The 20,331-nt window shown below is 37.1% G+C and overlaps 1 protein-coding gene across 2 annotated transcripts in view; it reads right to left on the bottom strand.

The window, feature by feature from the left end:
- Positions 1–3,139: 3,139 nt before the first annotated feature.
- Positions 3,140–20,331, bottom strand: part of LOC117295910 (putative FERM domain-containing protein FRMD8P1) — a 35,386-nt gene continuing 18,194 nt past the window's right edge. Inside the window, exons 4-16 of one of the 2 annotated variants that reach the window (XM_033778704.1) lie at positions 18,802–18,903; positions 18,473–18,531; positions 16,449–16,615; positions 15,659–15,727; positions 14,618–14,685; positions 12,294–12,414; positions 9,739–9,865; positions 9,130–9,285; positions 8,557–8,660; positions 7,770–7,829; positions 5,064–5,089; positions 4,159–4,245; positions 3,140–3,609 (exon numbers count right to left, since the gene is read on the bottom strand). In XM_033778704.1, the coding sequence (XP_033634595.1) occupies positions 3,527–3,609; positions 4,159–4,245; positions 5,064–5,089; positions 7,770–7,829; positions 8,557–8,660; positions 9,130–9,285; positions 9,739–9,865; positions 12,294–12,414; positions 14,618–14,685; positions 15,659–15,727; positions 16,449–16,615; positions 18,473–18,531; positions 18,802–18,903 (1,229 nt within the window). In that variant the 3' untranslated portion in view covers positions 3,140–3,526. The remainder of the gene's footprint in view (positions 3,610–4,158; positions 4,246–5,063; positions 5,090–7,769; positions 7,830–8,556; positions 8,661–9,129; positions 9,286–9,738; positions 9,866–12,293; positions 12,415–14,617; positions 14,686–15,658; positions 15,728–16,448; positions 16,616–18,472; positions 18,532–18,801; positions 18,904–20,331) is intronic. The other variant, XM_033778712.1, reaches the window with a different exon arrangement.

The raw sequence follows: 20,331 nt of genomic DNA, 5'->3' as shown, positions 1-20,331 counted from the left end.
GTAATTTGTTAGTCCTCATTGAAGTGAACATATTAATTTTATAAAATTGGCCAAGATTCAACCACTTCCTAAACTGCCAACAGTGGTTGTAAAATTCAGTTTTTGTTAAGCTACCCTCAGACATTAAATGTCTTTGATAAGTTTAACTTCATAGTTGAGACAACACAAAACATACGCATACAGCAAGTTCATAGTAGTAGTACTGGCAACAAAATTGTGGTTGTTACTGCTCTATTCAAGCTCAAATACATTATTTTGTGCCTGTTTTTCAATTCAACAGAGATGCCTGACTTTTTATAGAAGAAAAAACCAACATTCTTTGCAAAAAGTGTCAACTATCATGACTGTTTAAAAATCATGGTGTCAAAGGATAGATGCAATACTTCTATAGGCACAATGCAACATGGTATTATGTGAAGAATGCAACTTTACAGTACACAGTCAACCCTCCTACTATTTGACATTTCAATGTCGTCCAATATGGTTTTGAATGATAGATGCACTATGCCATCTTTTAAGTACTTACTAATCTATGACCCTAGCCCTATGATTTCCAGCAAGGGCTAATTCTTAACAAGGATGTGTTTTGAGAATGTGATAATGGTTCTCAATACAGAATAATTATATTCAAGATGTTTCTTGATAAATTAAGTTTATTATAAATTCTACTCTTTTAAAAAAAACTGATACCACTCCGGCCTTACAAAACCTACACATGAGATGTAGTAGTGATTAAGATTCTATCCTGACAATCTATAAAGTTTCTACGGATAAAAGATTTCTTCTAAATCACTGGTTGTAATGTTGAGTATGCTCAATATGAGATGGAAATGGTAGAGAAATAAAACATGACTCATCTAAAAGCTTTGTCTAATCTTACAGTAAGGTGAATTGCACGATAAAACAAACTTGGGTTTGAACTCCATGTGTCCGTCACGAGTTGTGGTGCTTAGTGTGAAAGCCTTAAACATGAAAATGCACGCCAAGCAATGCACACAATTTTTACGGAAAACCCAGTTTGCAATCAGATACATGTAATTATGTGCGAGCTTGGCATGTACTTTCGTTTAAACGCATTGCGCTTCGCATAATGCACAAGGGCAGACACATGAATTTCTGACCTTTAAAGGTCAAAGCACAGGGACATGGCAGTGTCAAAATAGCAGAGTTGATACTAACTAAAAAACATGATTCAAATATATTTAAAGGGAGTATACCTTTGGTAAATTGATGGCAATAAAAACTTACTTAGTAAAGAGCACTAGAGAGTTGTTGAAATTGAAGAGTAGTTTTAAAGAATGAGGCAATTTTCACCAACAAATTTGAGTCTGAGAAAGGCTTCATCCAGGGCATCTAAAAACACAAGGGTGTTTTTTATAGGATTTGAGGCATTGCATGGTGAGGTATCAATATACATTTGGTTTGCGGTAACACCATGTGTGTATCTACTTGCCAGGTAGAGTTTGCCGAGTAGATTGTTCGGGTGTTCGGGAGACTTCTCAGTTCTGAAAAGAACTGTCCTGCTTATTAACTATTACCTAGGCGGATGGTATAGAAATAGGGTGGGTCTATAGGATCAGAATTAACTGTACAACCGCGGAGTCAGTTCTTGGGTTGGTCTCAACCTTTCGATATAGCTTGCTCTGGTCATCGTCAAGGGTGTATTTCCTTTCATTATTTTCTTGCAACTTCGATGATTATTTGAGCCAAACTTTTCACAGGTTATTGTATGCATGTTAGGATACACCAAGTGAGAATACTTTTCTTTGTCAATTACCAAAAGTTTACCATGCCTTTAGTTTCATGGTTGCTATCCAAACCTTTTTACAGGGTTTGGACCCCTACAATGTTACCCTAGAGGGGAAAGTTACACCACAACATGCACAACTAGCACAGTGCACTGCAGTGTGTGAGATTTCAACCGTAAGACATATTGCCAAACTTATTGGTTCAACATGGTTAAAGGCAGTGGACACTATCGGTAATGACTCAAAATAATTATTAGCATAAAACATTTCTTGGTGACGAGTAATTGGGAGAGGTTGATGGTATAAAACAATGTGAGAAACGGCTCCCTCTGAAGTGCCATAGTTTTCGAGAAAGAAGTTATTTTCCATGAATTTGATTTCGAGACCTCTGATTTAGAACTCGAGGTCTCGAAATCAACCATCTAAACGTACACAACTTCGTGTGACAAGGGTGTTTTCTTCTTTCATTATTATCTCGCAAGTTTGATGACCGATTGAGCTCAAATTTTCACAGGTTTGTTATTTTATGCATATGTTGAGATACACCAAGTGAGAAGACTGGTCTTTGACAATTACCAATAGTGTCCACTGTCTTTAAATTATTGCCAAAGATATTTAGATTTGGTCACATTGAGTTGGCAATACTAGAAGCTGTTTCTAATTTGATGAGAAGAGTTTACTTTAAATTCTAAAATAAGTACAAAGTTCGCAACAAAATCCATTCTTTAAGTCTAAAAAAATTAAGCAAATTTTGGGCAGACTTAGTCTGATCACATTCTAAAACGCTGAGTATGATGATGTAAAACCAGTTACTATCACATGTTAATGTTACACATTGATAAGTTGTTTAATCTTTAAATAATAAAAATGATATAGGTGGTTAGTGATACACATTTCATAGTTTCAATCATATTTGCACACAATTTTGTACTTAACGGACGAAATGATGAGAAATATCTACAATTATATCACCTGACATATCTTACATGGCTTTGTTATTAGTATCAAAGAAATAATTATTGCTTCTTTAGAAATATTTATACAAGTCAAATTCATAATTTGCTAAAAGCCTTTTGCATATGGTTTTAAGAGGCATATCAATTTACAGTTTATTTATACTATTTGCATATTACAAAACTGCAATATTGCAGTTATTAATCTTTCCAGATCGTTGAAATTCACGAAGTGATCACAAGACTCGGTAACAAGCACTGTGATGAAACAAAGACATTTTGGAAGACGCCTTTTCCTTTCTATTATTTTTCTCTTGATTTCTGAAAATATTGTTGTTTTAGTTTCTGTAGACGTTGTTGTTGTTGTTGCTGCTGTCAACATCGTTGCTGTCAATATTGTTGTTGTTGCTCTCGACATTGTTGTTGCTATTGTCATTGTTTTGTTGTTGTTGTTGTTGTTGTTGTTGTTGTTGCTGTCGACATTGACGCTGTTTTTGCTTTTGTTGCTGCTTCTTATTTTAGTGCTATTGCTGTTTATAGAGTTTAGATTACATTCAACGCAACAACTGACAGGACTTCAAATGCCAGTTGGTCTTCCAGTAGTGAGGCAACGACCAATAACCACAACACTAAAAAATATTATAAATTGTTCAATATGATCAACCTATGACAGACGTTTGAGAATGAGTTGTTTGCTGGTCCCACATTTTGTATCAATTCACTCAGTTAATACCCCAAGAAATGTTTATGCAGTTCTGGCAATTTTCTTGGAAGCTGTGCAGGAGTAAAACAAACAGTAAGGCATTCCAGAGGAGAGGGCAAGATTCATTTCTGACTGGAAGAACGGAAGAAGTTGGTCAGTGAAAACGGTCGTCTTGTACTCCTCGCCTTCCGACTGATAAGGTCACCTGTGAAAAAAAAGAAGAAAAAAGAAAAGAAAGTTGAAGCAAGAGTTTTACTAACTACTCACAATAAGCCTACAAACTCAGCACCCATTACTCAGCAGCTAGCACCCACACACTCAGCACCTAACAAAGTCAACCCCAAGCATAATAGAACTTCTATTCTCCCGAAGTGACAAAACCAAGGGAAAATACATTGTGTTGAGGATCACCAAGGGAGAGGTAGCTTTAACCATAACAAGTGCAAAAACAGTTATTCTTTATAACAGCCCAAACAAGTTTTGTGCCTAAGCGTCTAGGTACCAAGAAGCTGCTGTTGGTATGGGTATAGTCCACTGGTTGCTAATGGGTATAGCACCTTGGTTGCAAGGTTTGTTATTTACTAGTGAACATAGGACATATCATGATGCAGTCTACAGTCTAAACCAGTCAAAAGGTTATAATACAAACTATGAAAACCTACTTCTAAACCACAGGTAGACAGTAAACCATATTCAACTCAAGTGTAACTCCATTTTCAATTATTTCTCACAACTTTAAATCTTTCCCTTTTACCTTTTTCTGAGAACGTAGCCAGACATAACCTATCCATCTTGTTACAGATTGCCGTCTTTGGCTCTTTCACTGGAAGAATTCCAAAAGCTGTCAACAACAAAAGAAATGAAGCTTGAAAGTTTGCAATGCCAGGGAGGTAACATACAATAGGGATCTGTGTTTCTTGAGTTATAATAATAATTAAAATAGTCAATAATATAAACAATAATATTTATAATAATAATTTATTATAACATTCCTAGCACCCTGTCTATCCACGGATGTTGAAAAGTACAAATTACAAAAACATTTACATCAAAAACATCAAAATTCAAAAATACAATTAAGCCTACAAATTCATAAATAGTACCAAACAATGTAAAGATGCAGCATACAATTACACATACAAATTTTCAAATACAGATAAGGGGAAGCAAAACAAGAACATAAACACAGTCAAATACAGAGAAGAGAATAAAACCTGGCAATTTACAAGATACATGATGCCTTATGAGGGACATTGTGTAAATCGATGAGGAAGACACTTAATTTGCATAAAATGTAAAAGCAGAGCAATGTAACGGTAGTAAAAGCAATCTTTGTCAAGTGCAAACCCCCTCGTTTGATGACTTGTGTCCTAGGTTAGCTGTGAACCTAGTGCACAAACAATATATACAAGCACGTCAAGTTATACAGAAATGAGAACAAAATATCAATCAACAAATGAGAAATAACGGATAAGCATCCTCCACAAATCCTAAAGCAGAAAATAACACGACGCAATGTATTGTATGTTTGGATCATATACTCAAAACGAACAACAAAAAAACAACACAATTCCAGTTCAAGATGGTCGCGACACTCCAACTAGAAGAACAAAAAACGAATAACTAGCTCCAACTATCAATTGAAACAAGTCAACATACCTGGTGCAGATGCCTCCATAGCAACTCTGAAATAAACCACAAAATAAGATTACCTTATAAATTGAGGCGTAATGTCAACAGACGCTTTTTGGAATACATAGCAGACAGAAAGTCTCAAACTGTTCCCACTTGTTGGACAACTATTAGTGTGTTAGTTTTATTGAAGAAAACAAATTAATTCAAAGTTGCACATCAATCCAGTCTCCACCCTTTACATGACGAAACATAACAGTTATTTACTGACGAGTGATGACAACAATAAGATTTCCATTACTCTGTGTGTAATCTCAGTAATCTCTGAGCCCTGTGGACAAAAGAATCTCGCTACTCAGGTGGGATTCGAACCCACGACCCTTTGCATCGACCACTAGATCAACAAGCAAGTCAGGACAGCAAGTCAGAACAGCACCGAGTGCTTATCTTATAGTCATTTATGTAGTTTTTTACTACTGCAAAGACAGGCAACAGACTGGTGAGGAAAATGTCCTTCTCTCTTCCCTTGCAAAAATATAGCCTACACCCTTTTGGTTGGATACAATAAAAGTCAATGTTTGTGATAGATTTTGTAGCCAAAGCCAAAGCCCCGGTTACTACTTCCTGCAAATGCGAATACAACACGAATTGGCATCAGCTGACTTGTGCTGAACTCCTGCGAAACATTCGCCCCGAAAACAGCCCTGTGACGTCAAAATTTGTACGCATTCGCAGGAAGTAAGAGCCAGGCTTAACATGTTGGCAGCATTATACATTCATTATAGGCCGCATACATGTATTTAAAGTACATCAATGAACATCAACATGTGCAGTTTATCTACCAAATGAGAGGGATCGAACCATAAAGTTTGTGTCTGATAACCAAAAAGTGTTTATTTGAGTGTTTATTTGGGGCCCATTTCATGGTGCTGCTTAAAGTGGGTTGATGTGTAAATGCCCACAGAGATGCTTCACAGGGCACTGTAAGAACATAGTTATTTTGTAGCGCCACGAAATTGGGCCCAGGTGTGCAAGAGGTTTAATTTTTAGAAAATATACTTTTGGATTACATGTAGATTACCAAATGGCAAGATTGGCACCTGTGTGCTGCAAAAACAGGAATCACAAAACAAGAACAAAGGAAACCAAACTCTGGTGCTCAGTCTTAATTACAAACACACCATCAATGACAGGGAACAAGAATGCCATGTACAGCTCACATCAAACTTATATTCAAGTTAGTAGATATCTTGCCAGCACTGGCTAACTTTTAGTAAACACTAGAAAATTTAATTTCTTCATCTACAAAAACCCAAGGATATTCCTCTTTAATCAGTATAAGGTAATTCCCCCCTTTTCTTTTTCTGATTTGTGGCTACTTTTTTTGTTAACGGGAAGTTAAGTCTGAAACTCATATCTGATTCCCATCTCACGATCACAAAGTCACAATGGCAATGATGGCACAGAACCAGACTAACAATGTCACTGTAACATTTCTGATTTCCCCAGAGCCATCTCAGTGTAGTTCCTGCCTTATAACATTTACTTTTAAAAAGTCAGTGCCAGCAATATATCCAGTGTCTTTTACACTCAATGTTTGCACACAGGATTATGCAAAAAGAAACAAGAGATAGACCATGCAACAACGACATTACACTCGGGCATTGTCACCAAAGCCTACTTTTATGGCCTTGCTTACCACAAAAATCTGTGCTTACCACAAAGATCTGTGTCGTAAACTGAGACTTTTGTGTTAAGCAGGGCCATGAAATTGAGCCCAGGCAGTTGTGCATACATTTATTTAACAAGATGCTCCATTATGTATCAGAACGTACAAATGTGGTTTGAAGACGTACATAATGCATGTAAACGAAGGCTGACAAAATACCATACAGCTAATGATGATCTTTGTAAATATATGCAATGAAAAGTCCAAATGAGGTAAAAACAACATTTTACATGTCTTAAAACCATGTAAAATGCATATCCTTCAAATGCAATTTTTGTTAAAATCCAAAACGTTTGATATCGTTCAATTCAAATAAATGGTCTGAACATTTTGTACAGAGAAATTAGTGAGTCCATCCCTGAATTTTGATAACTCCATCAAAACATGATTGAATTTGATCGTTTCTGGCACAAAAATCTCCTCTTTGGAATGTATACACCGATTTGTTTTTGATGTACAATGATGTCATGTTTAGAATTTCCCTATGAAAGATTTTTGCATAAAGTGTCACTCTATGCACCATTGTGGTGTGAGGTCAAGACTTTCAATTTTTTTCCCCACATTCTATCTGTTGGACCTGTGATCTCTAGATCTACCAACTGAACCATTTTGTTCTCCCTATTTTGTTCGGGGTGCCAGTCAGAAGCCATTCGATCTGTAATTTATAAGTATACAACACAACCTGGGAAGTGTCAGCAGAGAGATCACCTTAAGGGGATGTGACTTTTTATTTCAAATATCACTAATAAACCACAAGGGAAACTGACTGGTATCAATATCTTTGTTCAGTTCCAGTCGGTTTCCCTTGGAGCTTATTACTCAGTGTATGAACAATTTTTATTGATAATGAATTTCAAACTGGTGGAAAAAATGAAAAGTTGCAAGGACAACAAGCAAGAGTTCAAAGCACGCAAGTGATATCAGTGCAAGCAGAAAACCATGGGAGTGCAAAACACAAGCAAACAAACATCAGATCACAACAACAGAAAGCAAACCACATATACCTCATGAAGGAAATATGACCATCAACGGAGTCCATTCCATTTTCCTGATCGTTGGATTCGCTAAGGATAGGATATAAGAGCCAAGCCACAGAAGGGGATAGAGCAAATTGCAGTTTAGAGCAGGGTTATCAAGCTAGCACAGTATGTTAGAACGATTTTTACTTTTTTTCAGATGCGATTTTGTTCTTTTTCTCCTCTGATGCATGGGTTATACAGACAAGTAAATTCAAAGAAAGGGAATTTATAAGTGAAACAGGTTGCAAAAGGGAACATTCTTGAAGTTGTTAATTAGCCTTAAACTAAATTTGATATTTTGTTTGAACAAAATGCTTTCATTCATTCCTAAAATGGAGTATACTTAATATTTATACGGACACTTTCTATAGTTTCACATGAATCCACACTCATTGAAACTGAAGTTATTAACCACTTCTGTTCCACAAAACACCTTTATATACACACTCATCAAGCTAATCAAGTTGAGTGTGGTGATTTTTCCAGTGCTTTTTAGAAGAAGCTTGTTCAATTTACTGTTGAAACGACAGATTTGGAGGCAGGGGAAGTTGCAAACTCATCCCATGAACAACATTTTGATTCTTTTTTTTTTTTTTACACTATAGGCAATCTTAGGGCGACCTGTTTTCCTCCGATATGATGAGCACATATTGAAAATGCTAGCTGTAAACAAATAGCTCCCTCATTGTAAGCATTAATTGACTTCTTGCAGTACTAGAAATCCAAGATGGCCGATATGAAATGTGTAAACAAACACGGTTGACGTGGTTACCTTAGTAAGCCATCCATGACTGTCTTCTTTCTATGTTTCCCTTCAATGTCTTGTTTGTTGAGTTCCTCTACGCTTGCTTCAATCATAGCATTCATCATAACGGCCTGTACATCAACAACAACAATAAAAAAAATGTATCATTATTTAAAAAAACTCTCGGTTCATCATGGCTAAGTGTTAACTTTACTTATGAAAGGGCTGTATTTCCATTATTTCCTCAAAACATGCACCACCATGAATTTGTTTATATATTTTTTTTATGCAAGTCGCCAGACACAAAAGGCCTGAAGGCCAATTCAAAGTGTGGGCTACAATATATTTTTCCAGAGGCCGTTGCCACCTACTCCTAGGCTGAAACAGGGTTACCCACTTTAAAATCCATATGGATGTAGGCTTGGGTATCATCCATCAGAAGCCTGGCTGGAAGAGCTGGAAGCACTACATACCAAACTTTATACCAAAACATTAAATAAGTTTTATGAACGATTGTCTGTCAATCAAATCAAAAACAAAATCATTCGAAAGTTAAACAAGTTTCTCAGAGTTTCTTACGATACAACTACACTTCCTTACCTGTTTTGAGAAAATTTGAAGAACCTTGCTGCATTTTTTCCCGCTTTCCTGAGAGTCAAACTCAAGCCATAGACACGGCAAACAGTCCGGTCGATCTTCCGTGGGCTCCGTGTACTCCCAAGACAACTCATCAAACGTCAGCCCTAATATTAATTCCTGTAAACGAGAACATTGGTATGAATTTACTAAAGGTTAATTATAACCCTAAATACCTTACATCTTGCTAACACTGAACATTGGCATGAATCCCACAATGAGAAAACCTAATACTCAATATTATTACAAACTCCCCAGCCCCCTTCCAATGACAGGCAATAAAAATGCTCAGTAAAGATCATGTCAAACATTTATTCAAGTTAATTGATCTTGCCGGTACTAGCTAACCTTTAGTAAACACTGTTAAACCACTTAACAGTATAGCGCCCTCTTTGTTATCAAACAGCAATAGTTTTTCCTAGCCTGAACATCTGGAAAGCTTACATTACTGGCCCATTTATCCAATAAAATTGTTGTATCAAATGAAATCGCTGGTTTTGTAAAACCAATACCTCTCTTTAACCTTGTGGATAAAGACAGGGGACCATGAGTCTATACGTTTTCTACATTTACCTGTTTTGCGAGGTCGATTATAAACACTGCTTCTCTGTTAATACCGATGTGGACAGGTCTATCCTTGGTGTCTCTGAGGCTGACTGTCGAGGATTGTCTCTCTATTTGACCGCTGAAAAACACACACCTAAAAGTGACACGAAAAGAGAATGGGGAAGGATATAGAAAACAAATTGAAGTCACACACCCCCCTATAACACAGTCAACAAAATAAAGTTACAGGCAATAGTTACAACCAGTCCAAAGAAGAGAAAACATATACACTTTCAATTTTCAAACTACTTTCTTGTGGATAGCAAGAAACTTTAAGAACAAATATTGTCTTTTTAAAACCAATCTTATATAGCGCATATCACCGAAAGGAAATCACAATTATTGTACAAAGTAAACAGATATGTTTTTAACCGGGTTTTGAATTGTTCTGATGTCTAAGCCTGTTTTAAAACAACCTCTGGAAGACTGTTCCATAACTGAACTGCTGCATATTGGAAAGAGCGGGAACCGTACGACTTGCTTCAAATAGTGTTCCTTCTGCAAACAGTAAAGTTGGTTGCTTCTTGCACAAACATCAAGTGTATTTCATGGGTTAATAGGGCAGGGCACATTTGCTTGTGTGAATGCGTATTCCACGTTGATACATGTAGGCATTCTTCGCTTAAACAGCTAGCGCAGAAATTTCGCGCTTGTACAGTAAGCAGAGATTGGTGATCTTAAGCGCAGAATTTTGTGGTAAGCAGAGCCATAAAATTTGTCCCTGGTCAACTATGTCCTTGTATGACAAATTGAACACTGACAATCAATGCAGCTACCTTGTATTGCTTAATAACAAGTAGGTTAATCTAAGCTACAATCTTTACAGATTACCACTGATTGCTGTACTGTCTGTTGACATATTCCATAATAAGCCATTAATCTACCCATCTATTCATATACACATGTACAAAATCCTCAGTAAGCCGTTACAGACACAGCATAGCTACCTTAATGTAATCATCGCTTACTCATGATCATGATAAGTACCTAGGTTATTTACAACCACCATCATGACTGATTTGTCACAGGACCAGTTAGTAAGACAACCCCAGACACAGCACATGACAGCTGCCTCTAGCAAAGAATGCTAGTGCAATAATCCCGGTGCAGTGTGGCCCAGTTCAAGGCTTTAATATCCTAAACATATATATATTGTCACGTTTTGGATTGTCTGGTGCAATCAAACAGGGGTGCTTCTTGATGTGCAGATAAATCCTGGGTTTTATGCCAGCCAGTTTGAGGCTCCTGGTTTTCAAACATTGAAATGAGGAGAGTCCCTTCCTTAAAAAGTACTTATGAGTGCTAAACCAGAAGGGGTGGGGGTTCTTTCTAAATTTATTTTATTTTAATGTCCACATATGTACATTGATTTTTATTGATAATAATATCAAAATGACTATCTCCCAGGACTATTTCGTTGAGTGATAAGACTCTTTGTAAGAACCATAAATTCTTATTGAAGAGAGATGCCGTGCGAAAGACATTTCTTATGAAATACACCCACTAGGTGACAACTACATGTAGCACTGCCTTTCCAAAACTTTGAAATGGGCCGCCTGTCGGCCCTTAAAAGAGCCAGTGTTGAAACAATTCACAATGTTTCATTCACTGAGCAATGATCATTTGTTTTTAATCAACTCAAAAAGCAATCATTTTATGGCGCCATCACAAATCCATCGTCTCGTAGTGTCTCCACCATGCAAAGTTCACAGTCCGATCGGAACAGAGATGAATAACACCTATGATCACCCCAATGCCCTCATTCCAGGCACCGACTTACAGCAAATTCCCAAAACACTGACAAAACATTCCAGTTCATAAACTCACATTTTTTTATTTTAAGTTTGCCCAGTTTGCAGTTGCTGATTTCTCATAGCAGCATGTCAAATTAAGACAGCAAGGGTCCATTTAAGATTGATTAGAGATCACTGGGGTCTATCAATTCTTATTGAGATGACCTTTCAATGATCCATATTGCTCTTTCAAAACAGCTCATTTTTTATTATTATTTTTTGGGGCAAGACAAATTTGCGAGTTCTTTAACCTCCAAAGAAAGCTACAACGCAACATGACAGCTGTAAATGTTTCTATAGAGTTGTCAGCTTCCAATTGAAATCAGCATCTAATTAATGGAATCTACCTCGAGAGGAACACACAAGTGTCATGACCGGGATTTCAACCCAAACTCTGATAACTAGGCCATCAGAGCTACAGTCTGATATGTTAGTCCGCTCTAACACTACACGCCAATTTGAGTTTTATACTGTAATAACTTTCGGAACTTCCACATTTGGTGAGAAACCTCATTTACAAAAAATGAGCAGCAATTAGGGTTTGGCCATAACCTTCCCAGTGACTAGCCAGCAGTACCAGTTAGCAAGTCATTTCATGGGTCTGTCAATGTTTTCACTGGTCCATAATTCATATTGAATATGGAAGCTTTTCTACAGCTGGTCTTTTTGAGATAATTTTGACGGAAAAACTGTTAAGGGAGAACCTTTCCAGACAATGGTGAAACTTACCCATAGAATGGAAGCTTCCAACAGAACTCCAGGAATAATTTGTAGCCTGCTGCTTTTGTCTTCACCTTCTCTGTAACGTGATCCCAATGACCCACAATTCTCTGTTCCATTGTGGCAAATCCTGCACATTACCAAGAATTTATTGCCATAATTATTGTTAACTCTGTTGGGAGAAGTTTTGTTCTCACTTTTTTTATCACTCTTAATTTAATTTAAGAAAGTAGAACCAGCAAACTGCTTACCCACCAAAAGGACCTATGGTTCAAATGCAAAAAAACTTGGTAGCTTCACGTTTTCGACACGAGCCAAGTCTTTCTCAAAGGCTTGAGAAAGGACCTTTGAGAAAGACTCTACTATGGTCGAAATGTGAGGTTATCAACATATGTTTTGCAATTAAATTTAGGCAGCATTTGTCTTGCTTAAAATGTAGTATGAACATGATAATCACCTTTAAAACTGTAGCAGTAAAATGAGATAAGATAAAACAATAAGATAATCAATGATTCACCCAATTTTTTAAATTTTCAAAACCACAACATTATAAGTTGTTGTGTACCTTGAGCTCTCCACAAAACAAATAACTCTTACAAGACCATAAAGCACGCTTACAATAAATACAACCTTTGGTCCCGAGTAAAATAGTAGAACTATCTTATTGAGTACAAGGGCTAACCTAATGTACATTTACACTTGGTGTAGGCTTTAACAGGCCATTTAATCACAATTTTCCAGATTTGTTCAAAGGGCAAAACAATCAAAAACAAGCCTAAAGAAAGAACATCAAGCCTGAAATAATCTGCTGCTGGGTGAAACTCACCCTGCATGTAGGCCTTTTTAACTCAAAAGTTTCATAAGGACAAAGTGTATAACACGAAAACCCCCAAGAGCCTCACAAAATGCATTCATTCATAAATCATTCATTGCATACATGCCCCTTGGATAGCTTAGATTCTAGCCAATACCAACTTGCAAAATGAGTTGATATTAATTATGATTTCAATATAATAATAATAATAATAATAATAATAATAATAATAATAATAATAATAATAATAATAATAATAATAATAATAATAATAATAATAATAATAATAATAATAATAATAATAATAATAATAATAATAATAATAATAATAATAATAATAATAATAAGACTTGTTATGCGCACATATCCACCCTGCTGGGTGTTCATATTTCACCTGCAGTAACAATTGATCTGATCAACATTCATTCATAAATCATTCATTGCATACATGCCCCTTGGATACATGTAGCTCAGAGTCCGACCAATACCAACTTGCAAGATCAGTTAGTTAAAATATTCATTATGATTTCAATGTTGTGGCCCGCAGCGTCATTGATCTGATTATTCAATGTTCACTTCATGGAGGGGCTATTTGAATAATTCATAAACAAAACTAAGTGAACAAAAAGGAAGTAACCGGAACACTTAAAAGTTGTTTACATGTTCTGTGAATAAATATATAATACAGAATAAAAACGATTTCCTGATGTGTATCCTGGGCTTGACCTGATTGCATGTACAGAGTAAAAATAGTAGCGGCTTCTTATATGGTGTCCATATCCATCACTCAGTGACACTCAACGCGCTTCAACATTCATTATTTTCCAGTAAGGCATTGTGGAGCTTCAAGTATGAGACCTACTCCTTTTTCATAGCACCATGTAGAGGTTTACAAGGTGCTATGGCGCAATATACAGCCAATCAAACCAGGAACACCGGGCGAAACCCTGAGTTCTTTCACAAGTATTACACAGTCACAGCACCAACAGCTTAACATCCATGCCAAAGGACGCAACAATAATGATTTTTAGAAGTGTCTTGCTTAAGGACACAAGTGTCATGACTGGGACTTGAACCCAAACTCTGCTGATCAGAAACACCAGGGCCCAATTTCATAGAGCTGCTAAGCACAAAAATTTGCTTAGCATGAAATTTCTTCCGTGATAAAAACAGGATTACCAAACAAAATTTCCATTTGATGCATATTGCCTATTACTGGTATTCAGCTGTTGATCCCTTATCCCGAAAACCACATTGAATTTGGTTGGAAATCCTGTTTTTATGAAGGCAAAAATTTCATGCTAAGCAAATTTTTGTGCTGAGCAGCTCATTGAAATTGGGCCCACAGCTTGAATGTTCTGGTTTCCTTATCTGCTTGGCCACGAAACACCATTATGCTAGTTTTCAGCCACTTTATCCAATGTATGAGATCAATTGTTTTATTTATTAATCGTATTTAATTTATTTGTTTATTTATTTTGGTTTTGAAGCTAAGGATTCCAAGAAACCTTACACGTACCTTTGTTTTTGATCCACCTGGAGCCTCCCTTACACATACATGCTGGAATGTATCTTTGCAAAGGATCTCTAAAACAGGGGAAAGAAAAAATATAAGTTTTATTGAGTATGGATGTAATAACAACACAATAAGAGTATTATTTTGGTTTTTACGCCATATTTTTTTGTTTTACTTCTCTACTGTGATGTGGCCAGCATTTGATCCCACACACTATTGTCATGACCCCTGTTACAACAATATGATTTCAACTATGACATTATATCAAATACCGACACTTTTGATTAATGTTGTTAGAAGGTTGTCATTAGAAGTTACATAGTGCAAAATAACAGAGCCTTTCAAAGCCAATGACAGTGCTGTTTGTTTATATTTCGATGCCAGGAGCTAGACACTTGAAGCACTTGAATGATGATGCAAGCTGCCTTGGGAAACATGTTTACCTGAAGCCTATCTGGAGAACAAGTCTCAGCTGACTGTAGTTGGACCTTTACCATGCTTTAACTACTGCTGTTATTAACTATGGTTTGAATTGACCAGGGCCCAACTTCATGAAGCTGCTAAAGCACAAAAAGTAGTTATCACAAAAGAACTATGCTTATCAGAGTAAGGTTAACAGCCAAAATATCATGTCACATGTAAAATTTATGATAATATCCTGGCCCTTTTTGCTTAGCAGAAAAGTTGTTAAGCTTAATGTCCTGAAGCAGCTCTAAGGGCCTATTTGCATAGAGCTACTTTACAACAGATTTTGCGCTCACTGCGCAAGATTCGATTTTCAAAGAGCTGCTAACCGTAAGCATATAAAAAGGCATGCTATTCCTCTCAGTGCTTACATGTACTGTATGACAAATAGATAACAACTTAAATCCATGGTGAACGGCAAGCAGGCTACCTAATCTTCTTGCTACACTATGACACAGTTTACACTTAAGCAAATTTGTCTGCTATAGTTGCTATAGTTAGCACAAACATTTTCTTTTACCGTTAAGCATAGCTACATGTATAAAATTGGCCCCAGATCAAGATGAACATAATACTTACTTATTTAACATTTGGTTGGAGTTGTTCTGTGAGCTAGTAGAGGCATTATCTGCTGATGGTTTGGTATTTCTAGAAGAAAAACAAATTATTCACATGAAAACAAATCATACCTTTCCCATAGTCTAGATGTTAAATTCACTTTGGGATAAATAACATTATTATTTTGTGCTTTACCTATTTACCGATGTGTGTCAAGAACTGTATACTCAGAACTCCCCCCACCCCCCCACCCCCCCCCCACCCAGTCCTGTGAGAAAAAAAAAAATCCACAGGCAAAATAACTTGAGTAGGACGACCTTTGCCATTCAGGAGCAGATGTCTAACCACGTAGACCACCGAGCTTACCCTGTACCTAGAGGCAGTTTAAACCTCATTTTATTAGGTACAGTAGTTACCTGGTAAACTTACTCACACAAAACCAAGTATAAAATGTAGACCATTCTTTGACTTAGTTTCTCATCCTTTTTATAGGTATATTTGGAGGAGCAACTTTGTAAGTGTGAACAGTTGTAAGTGTTAACGTTGTACAGTGTTTTGGTTTTTAATTATTATTATTATTATTTTTTTTTGAGGGGAAGGAGTGGGGTGGCGTCAAATGCTTATAGGTTGGCTTTGACAGTATTTGACACAGACAAATTTCTAAATAGGTTTGGGTAGTGTTATGAACTTTATTATAAGTGACCTTTTAGACCCTATTCAGAGTTTTCAAACTAATGCATGTTTGGTTGTTGAAAATCAGCAATCCTGTACTTCGAACCCAAGTTTGGCTCCGAGATTTATTTTCACTCACTTCATGAGTCCATTGGGATGGTCCTCTGGATTGTATTTTCCGTGCTCCAGAAACGCCAAGATTCCAGCGAGATACTCAAAGTCGTCGGCCTCACATGGGTAGTGTCCCTCAAGGATGTTAGTCTTGGCCTCGTCGAATAGAAGACGTAGGATCTTAGGATCGGTTATCTAGGGAGGAAAAGGAATAAATTACTTGGGAATAAGACGTTGGATTTATGACCACTATGAATGGTGGTTCTGATACTTATTGAGTCAAAGTTTAACATATAAAATGATTGTAATTTGAGACCTTTTTTAAGCTATCAAATCATAAAGCACAAGGGAAAATGACTGGGAAAATTGTAAATGATTTTGGGTTTAACAAAGTAAAATTTACTAGAGCGTGATTTGAACCAATGACCTCTGGATTAATGTGCCAGCGCTCTATCAACTGAGCTACATTGTATCTAGCCTTAAATGTATGTTGCCAGTAGTAAGCTTGGGCGGTTCCAGAAATTTGGGGCTCGGTTCCGGTTCCGAAAAAAAAAACTCGGTTCTGAGACTACCCGGTTCCAATTCAATATAAAACATAAGCCGCCCGTCCCGAGCTCACACACACACAATTGAGCCGATCTATTTTAACTGAAAATAACCAAGTTAATCAGACATCGGTCCCGAGCTCACACACACACAATTGAAGCCGATCTATTTTTTTACGAAAATACCAGAATACCTACCCCAAGTCAATCAGACATCGTGCCACCGAGCACCTATTCTCCCTGCATTTAAACAAGTCTTTGATTTAGCCGGCAGTACGTCCGTTGTGTAGCAGTACGTCCGTAGTGCAGTACGTCCGTAGTGCAGTACGTCCATAGTGCATGCAGTGTGTCGTCTCTGTACATAGAAGTGTACATGCCTGTACATGCCTGTACATGCATACAGTACTGTGTGTTTTGCGCATGGGGCAAGCTTTTATGAATATGGATATATCGGCTGCTAATCACAACGTGCTGTCTATTTGGACTTTGGACTCTGTACATGTACATGTATATGCATGAGATATACATGTATAGATGCCTATGCATTGGAGGGGGCTGTGCACTGTGTATGCAGCCACACGTGATAGTTGATACTCATGTCGGCTTGAAGCCTTTGCACACTGTATCTGCGGTCACCGCTTTCAACATCAAGCCTCAATTTCTAGAGCCGGTTCGTCGCAGGATCGGCTCCACAGAGCCTTTTATAGTTGGGACTCGGTCTTTTAAAATCGGAACCGACAAAAGCGGGTACCCGGTTCCACAGAAGAGTGGAACCGCCGGTCCGGTTTTCAATTTGGAACCGGGTAGAACCGGGTAACCGAAGGAACCGCCTAAGCTTAGCCAGTAGTTTATGTTTAGCCTTCGAGAAAGACTCTGCTAGGGTCGAAACGTCAGGCCATTAACTATTTTTTGCATTTATACTCTCGGTCCATTTGGTTGGTAAAGTTGTTTGCAACAGCTAATTTTATTTTCTTGCCAGTAGTTTAGTGTGATTTTGCATCAAGTGTTAGATATTGTTAGAATTAAGATGTTTTCCCATTCAAAAGAAAAACAAATGTTTACAAACTTGTTTTGACTTAACCATGTTGGACACACTATACACAACTTTCTTTGAAGAAAACAAATACTGGCTACTGGTCTATTTGACATCTCTGAGGTACAGTGAAACTTCTGGGTACACGACCTGTGGGAAACTGAATATTTGTGGTGAAAGTTTACTTGCCCTGTGGGAAAGTGTTCTTTAAAAGACATTTGAAACCTGCCATGTGTACTTGGGCCTCAATTTGATATTTTTCCCCCCAATGGTGCTCTTGAAATTGCAAACCAACTCTGTTTTTAGATGCAGCTTCGGGCGCAGGTATAGTCTGATGTTTACTTTTTATCATTATACCTTTCTGGTCACGTCTCCAAGAACTCTCAATAGTGGTTAGCACTGTAACCAATAGGCCTACACAAAGAGAGATAATCAGGTATGGGTTCAGTTCAATGACGTAGTAGTTGCGCTTACCTGACTTTCTTTGCATTTGGGGAAAAATGCATTTCTCTGGAAGCACAGCATTGGTTCATCTGTAAAACAATGTCAAATGAAAATCAGAACAACTGTTATTCAACATCTTCTCTAAACCTACCAAGATTCTGTAAGATTGAGGACTAGTAAACTGATTATGCTTTACATGGGATCACGCATACCACCATAATCAGAGTCCAACAGTTTGGGGTGATGAGTTGCTATACGTACCACACTGAATATTTTGATTTCTGTTAAAAGGCTGGTGCAAAGATAATAATCCATTGTTAAACTCCTTCAATGTCTTCAGGAAGATTAAGACTTTTTACCATTTGCTTTTTGTTCTTCTGTAGCTGTTGTAAACTTGTCCACCAAGTCGTGCCATTTTCTGCATAATTTGAACGGAATATGATGGCTCTTGAGCTGTAACTCTGTTACAAAAACAAAACAAAATTGAAGTTATTATTTTTGTTCACTTTTTCCAATTTTGGTCATGGGTTAGAATCACACCTTGGTACACCTAGGATACGTGCCGTCGATTTCACAAAACTCTTCCTAACTTAAGATCAATCTTAGGACTTAGGACGAGTCCCAACCCTGCACTGTAGCATGCAGACCTTAAGATTAATCGTAAGTTAGGACGAGTTACACATCCTAACTCGAGATAGGATTAATCCTAGCGTTTCGTGAAATCGGCTGCAGGGCTTAATTTCATAGATCTGTTTTAAGCACAACAGGTAGCTAAAGCACAACAAAAGTATGCTTACTAGAATATGGTTGTTAATATGGTTACCAACCAAAATACGACATGTATGTCACATGTATTGTTTGGGACTGGTATCCTGCTCATTTCTGTTAAGTAAAACAAAACATTTTCTGCTTAAGCAGCTCCATGAAATTGGGCCCTGGGCACATTCATTTTAGTATTAGCAAAGGGCAAACTATAAACTTGAACTGAAGTAGGCAAATGTATTCTCATAAATAAATGATGACTAAGCCCGAGATAAAAAATTGATGACTGATGTACATACATGTCTGACATGAGATACAAAATTGATGACTGATGTACATACATGTCTGACATGAGATAAAAAATTGATGACTGATGTACATACATGTCTGACAGTGTATGTTAAACACACTGTGCGTACAAAATAAAAGGTATACAATAAGTCCCATAGTCTCTGTCATTGATTTTGTTTCATTGAAAAACACAGGTTGCGACTGAGAGACAAAACTGTGAACAACATCACAATACATTATGTGCCAACTGATTAACTATCTAAAATTGCTATGGTTCAGTTTTTTTTTTTTTTTTAATTATTAGTTTGATTGTACAAAATACCCATGGTAACAACAGCATAAACATTTCTTTTAATTATAAGATCTTACTGTATTGTGTGCACAGAATGTGCAGGCTGCTGTGTGCAGTGTTGCGTACTAGTTGAGCATTAATTAAAATTTCTAATTAAAATTCAATCATTAGACTTATGACAGGGTTCTGAGAATTTTCTCCAAGAACGAATCAAATATTGACCAATGCTTATGAATAAATGATGACATAAGCATGGCTTGGGAATATTTAATGACAGATATTAACTACATTGTGTACATGTTGTCACTGATGCGGATGGACATGGATACTAATTTACATGCAGTTGATGCATCTTGCTTGTGGGTAAGGTCTGAAGTACAAACGCCCACACACACAATGTTCAGCGTATTATACGCAAACCAGGGGGCTTGAGATGAATAGAAGCAACTGTAAGTCTCTTGCTGAAGTACACAAGTGTCCTAACCCGGATTCGAACCCACACCTTGATGACTATAAGTGTAGTTGAGCCAAATTAACTTGAGTC

The sequence above is a fragment of the Asterias rubens genome, chromosome 1 (assembly GCF_902459465.1).
Source record: "Asterias rubens chromosome 1, eAstRub1.3, whole genome shotgun sequence".
NCBI classification, from domain to species: domain Eukaryota; kingdom Metazoa; phylum Echinodermata; class Asteroidea; order Forcipulatida; family Asteriidae; genus Asterias; species Asterias rubens.
The sequence above is the reverse complement of the archived record's forward strand: the minus strand, read 5'-3'. Positions and strand labels throughout refer to the sequence as shown.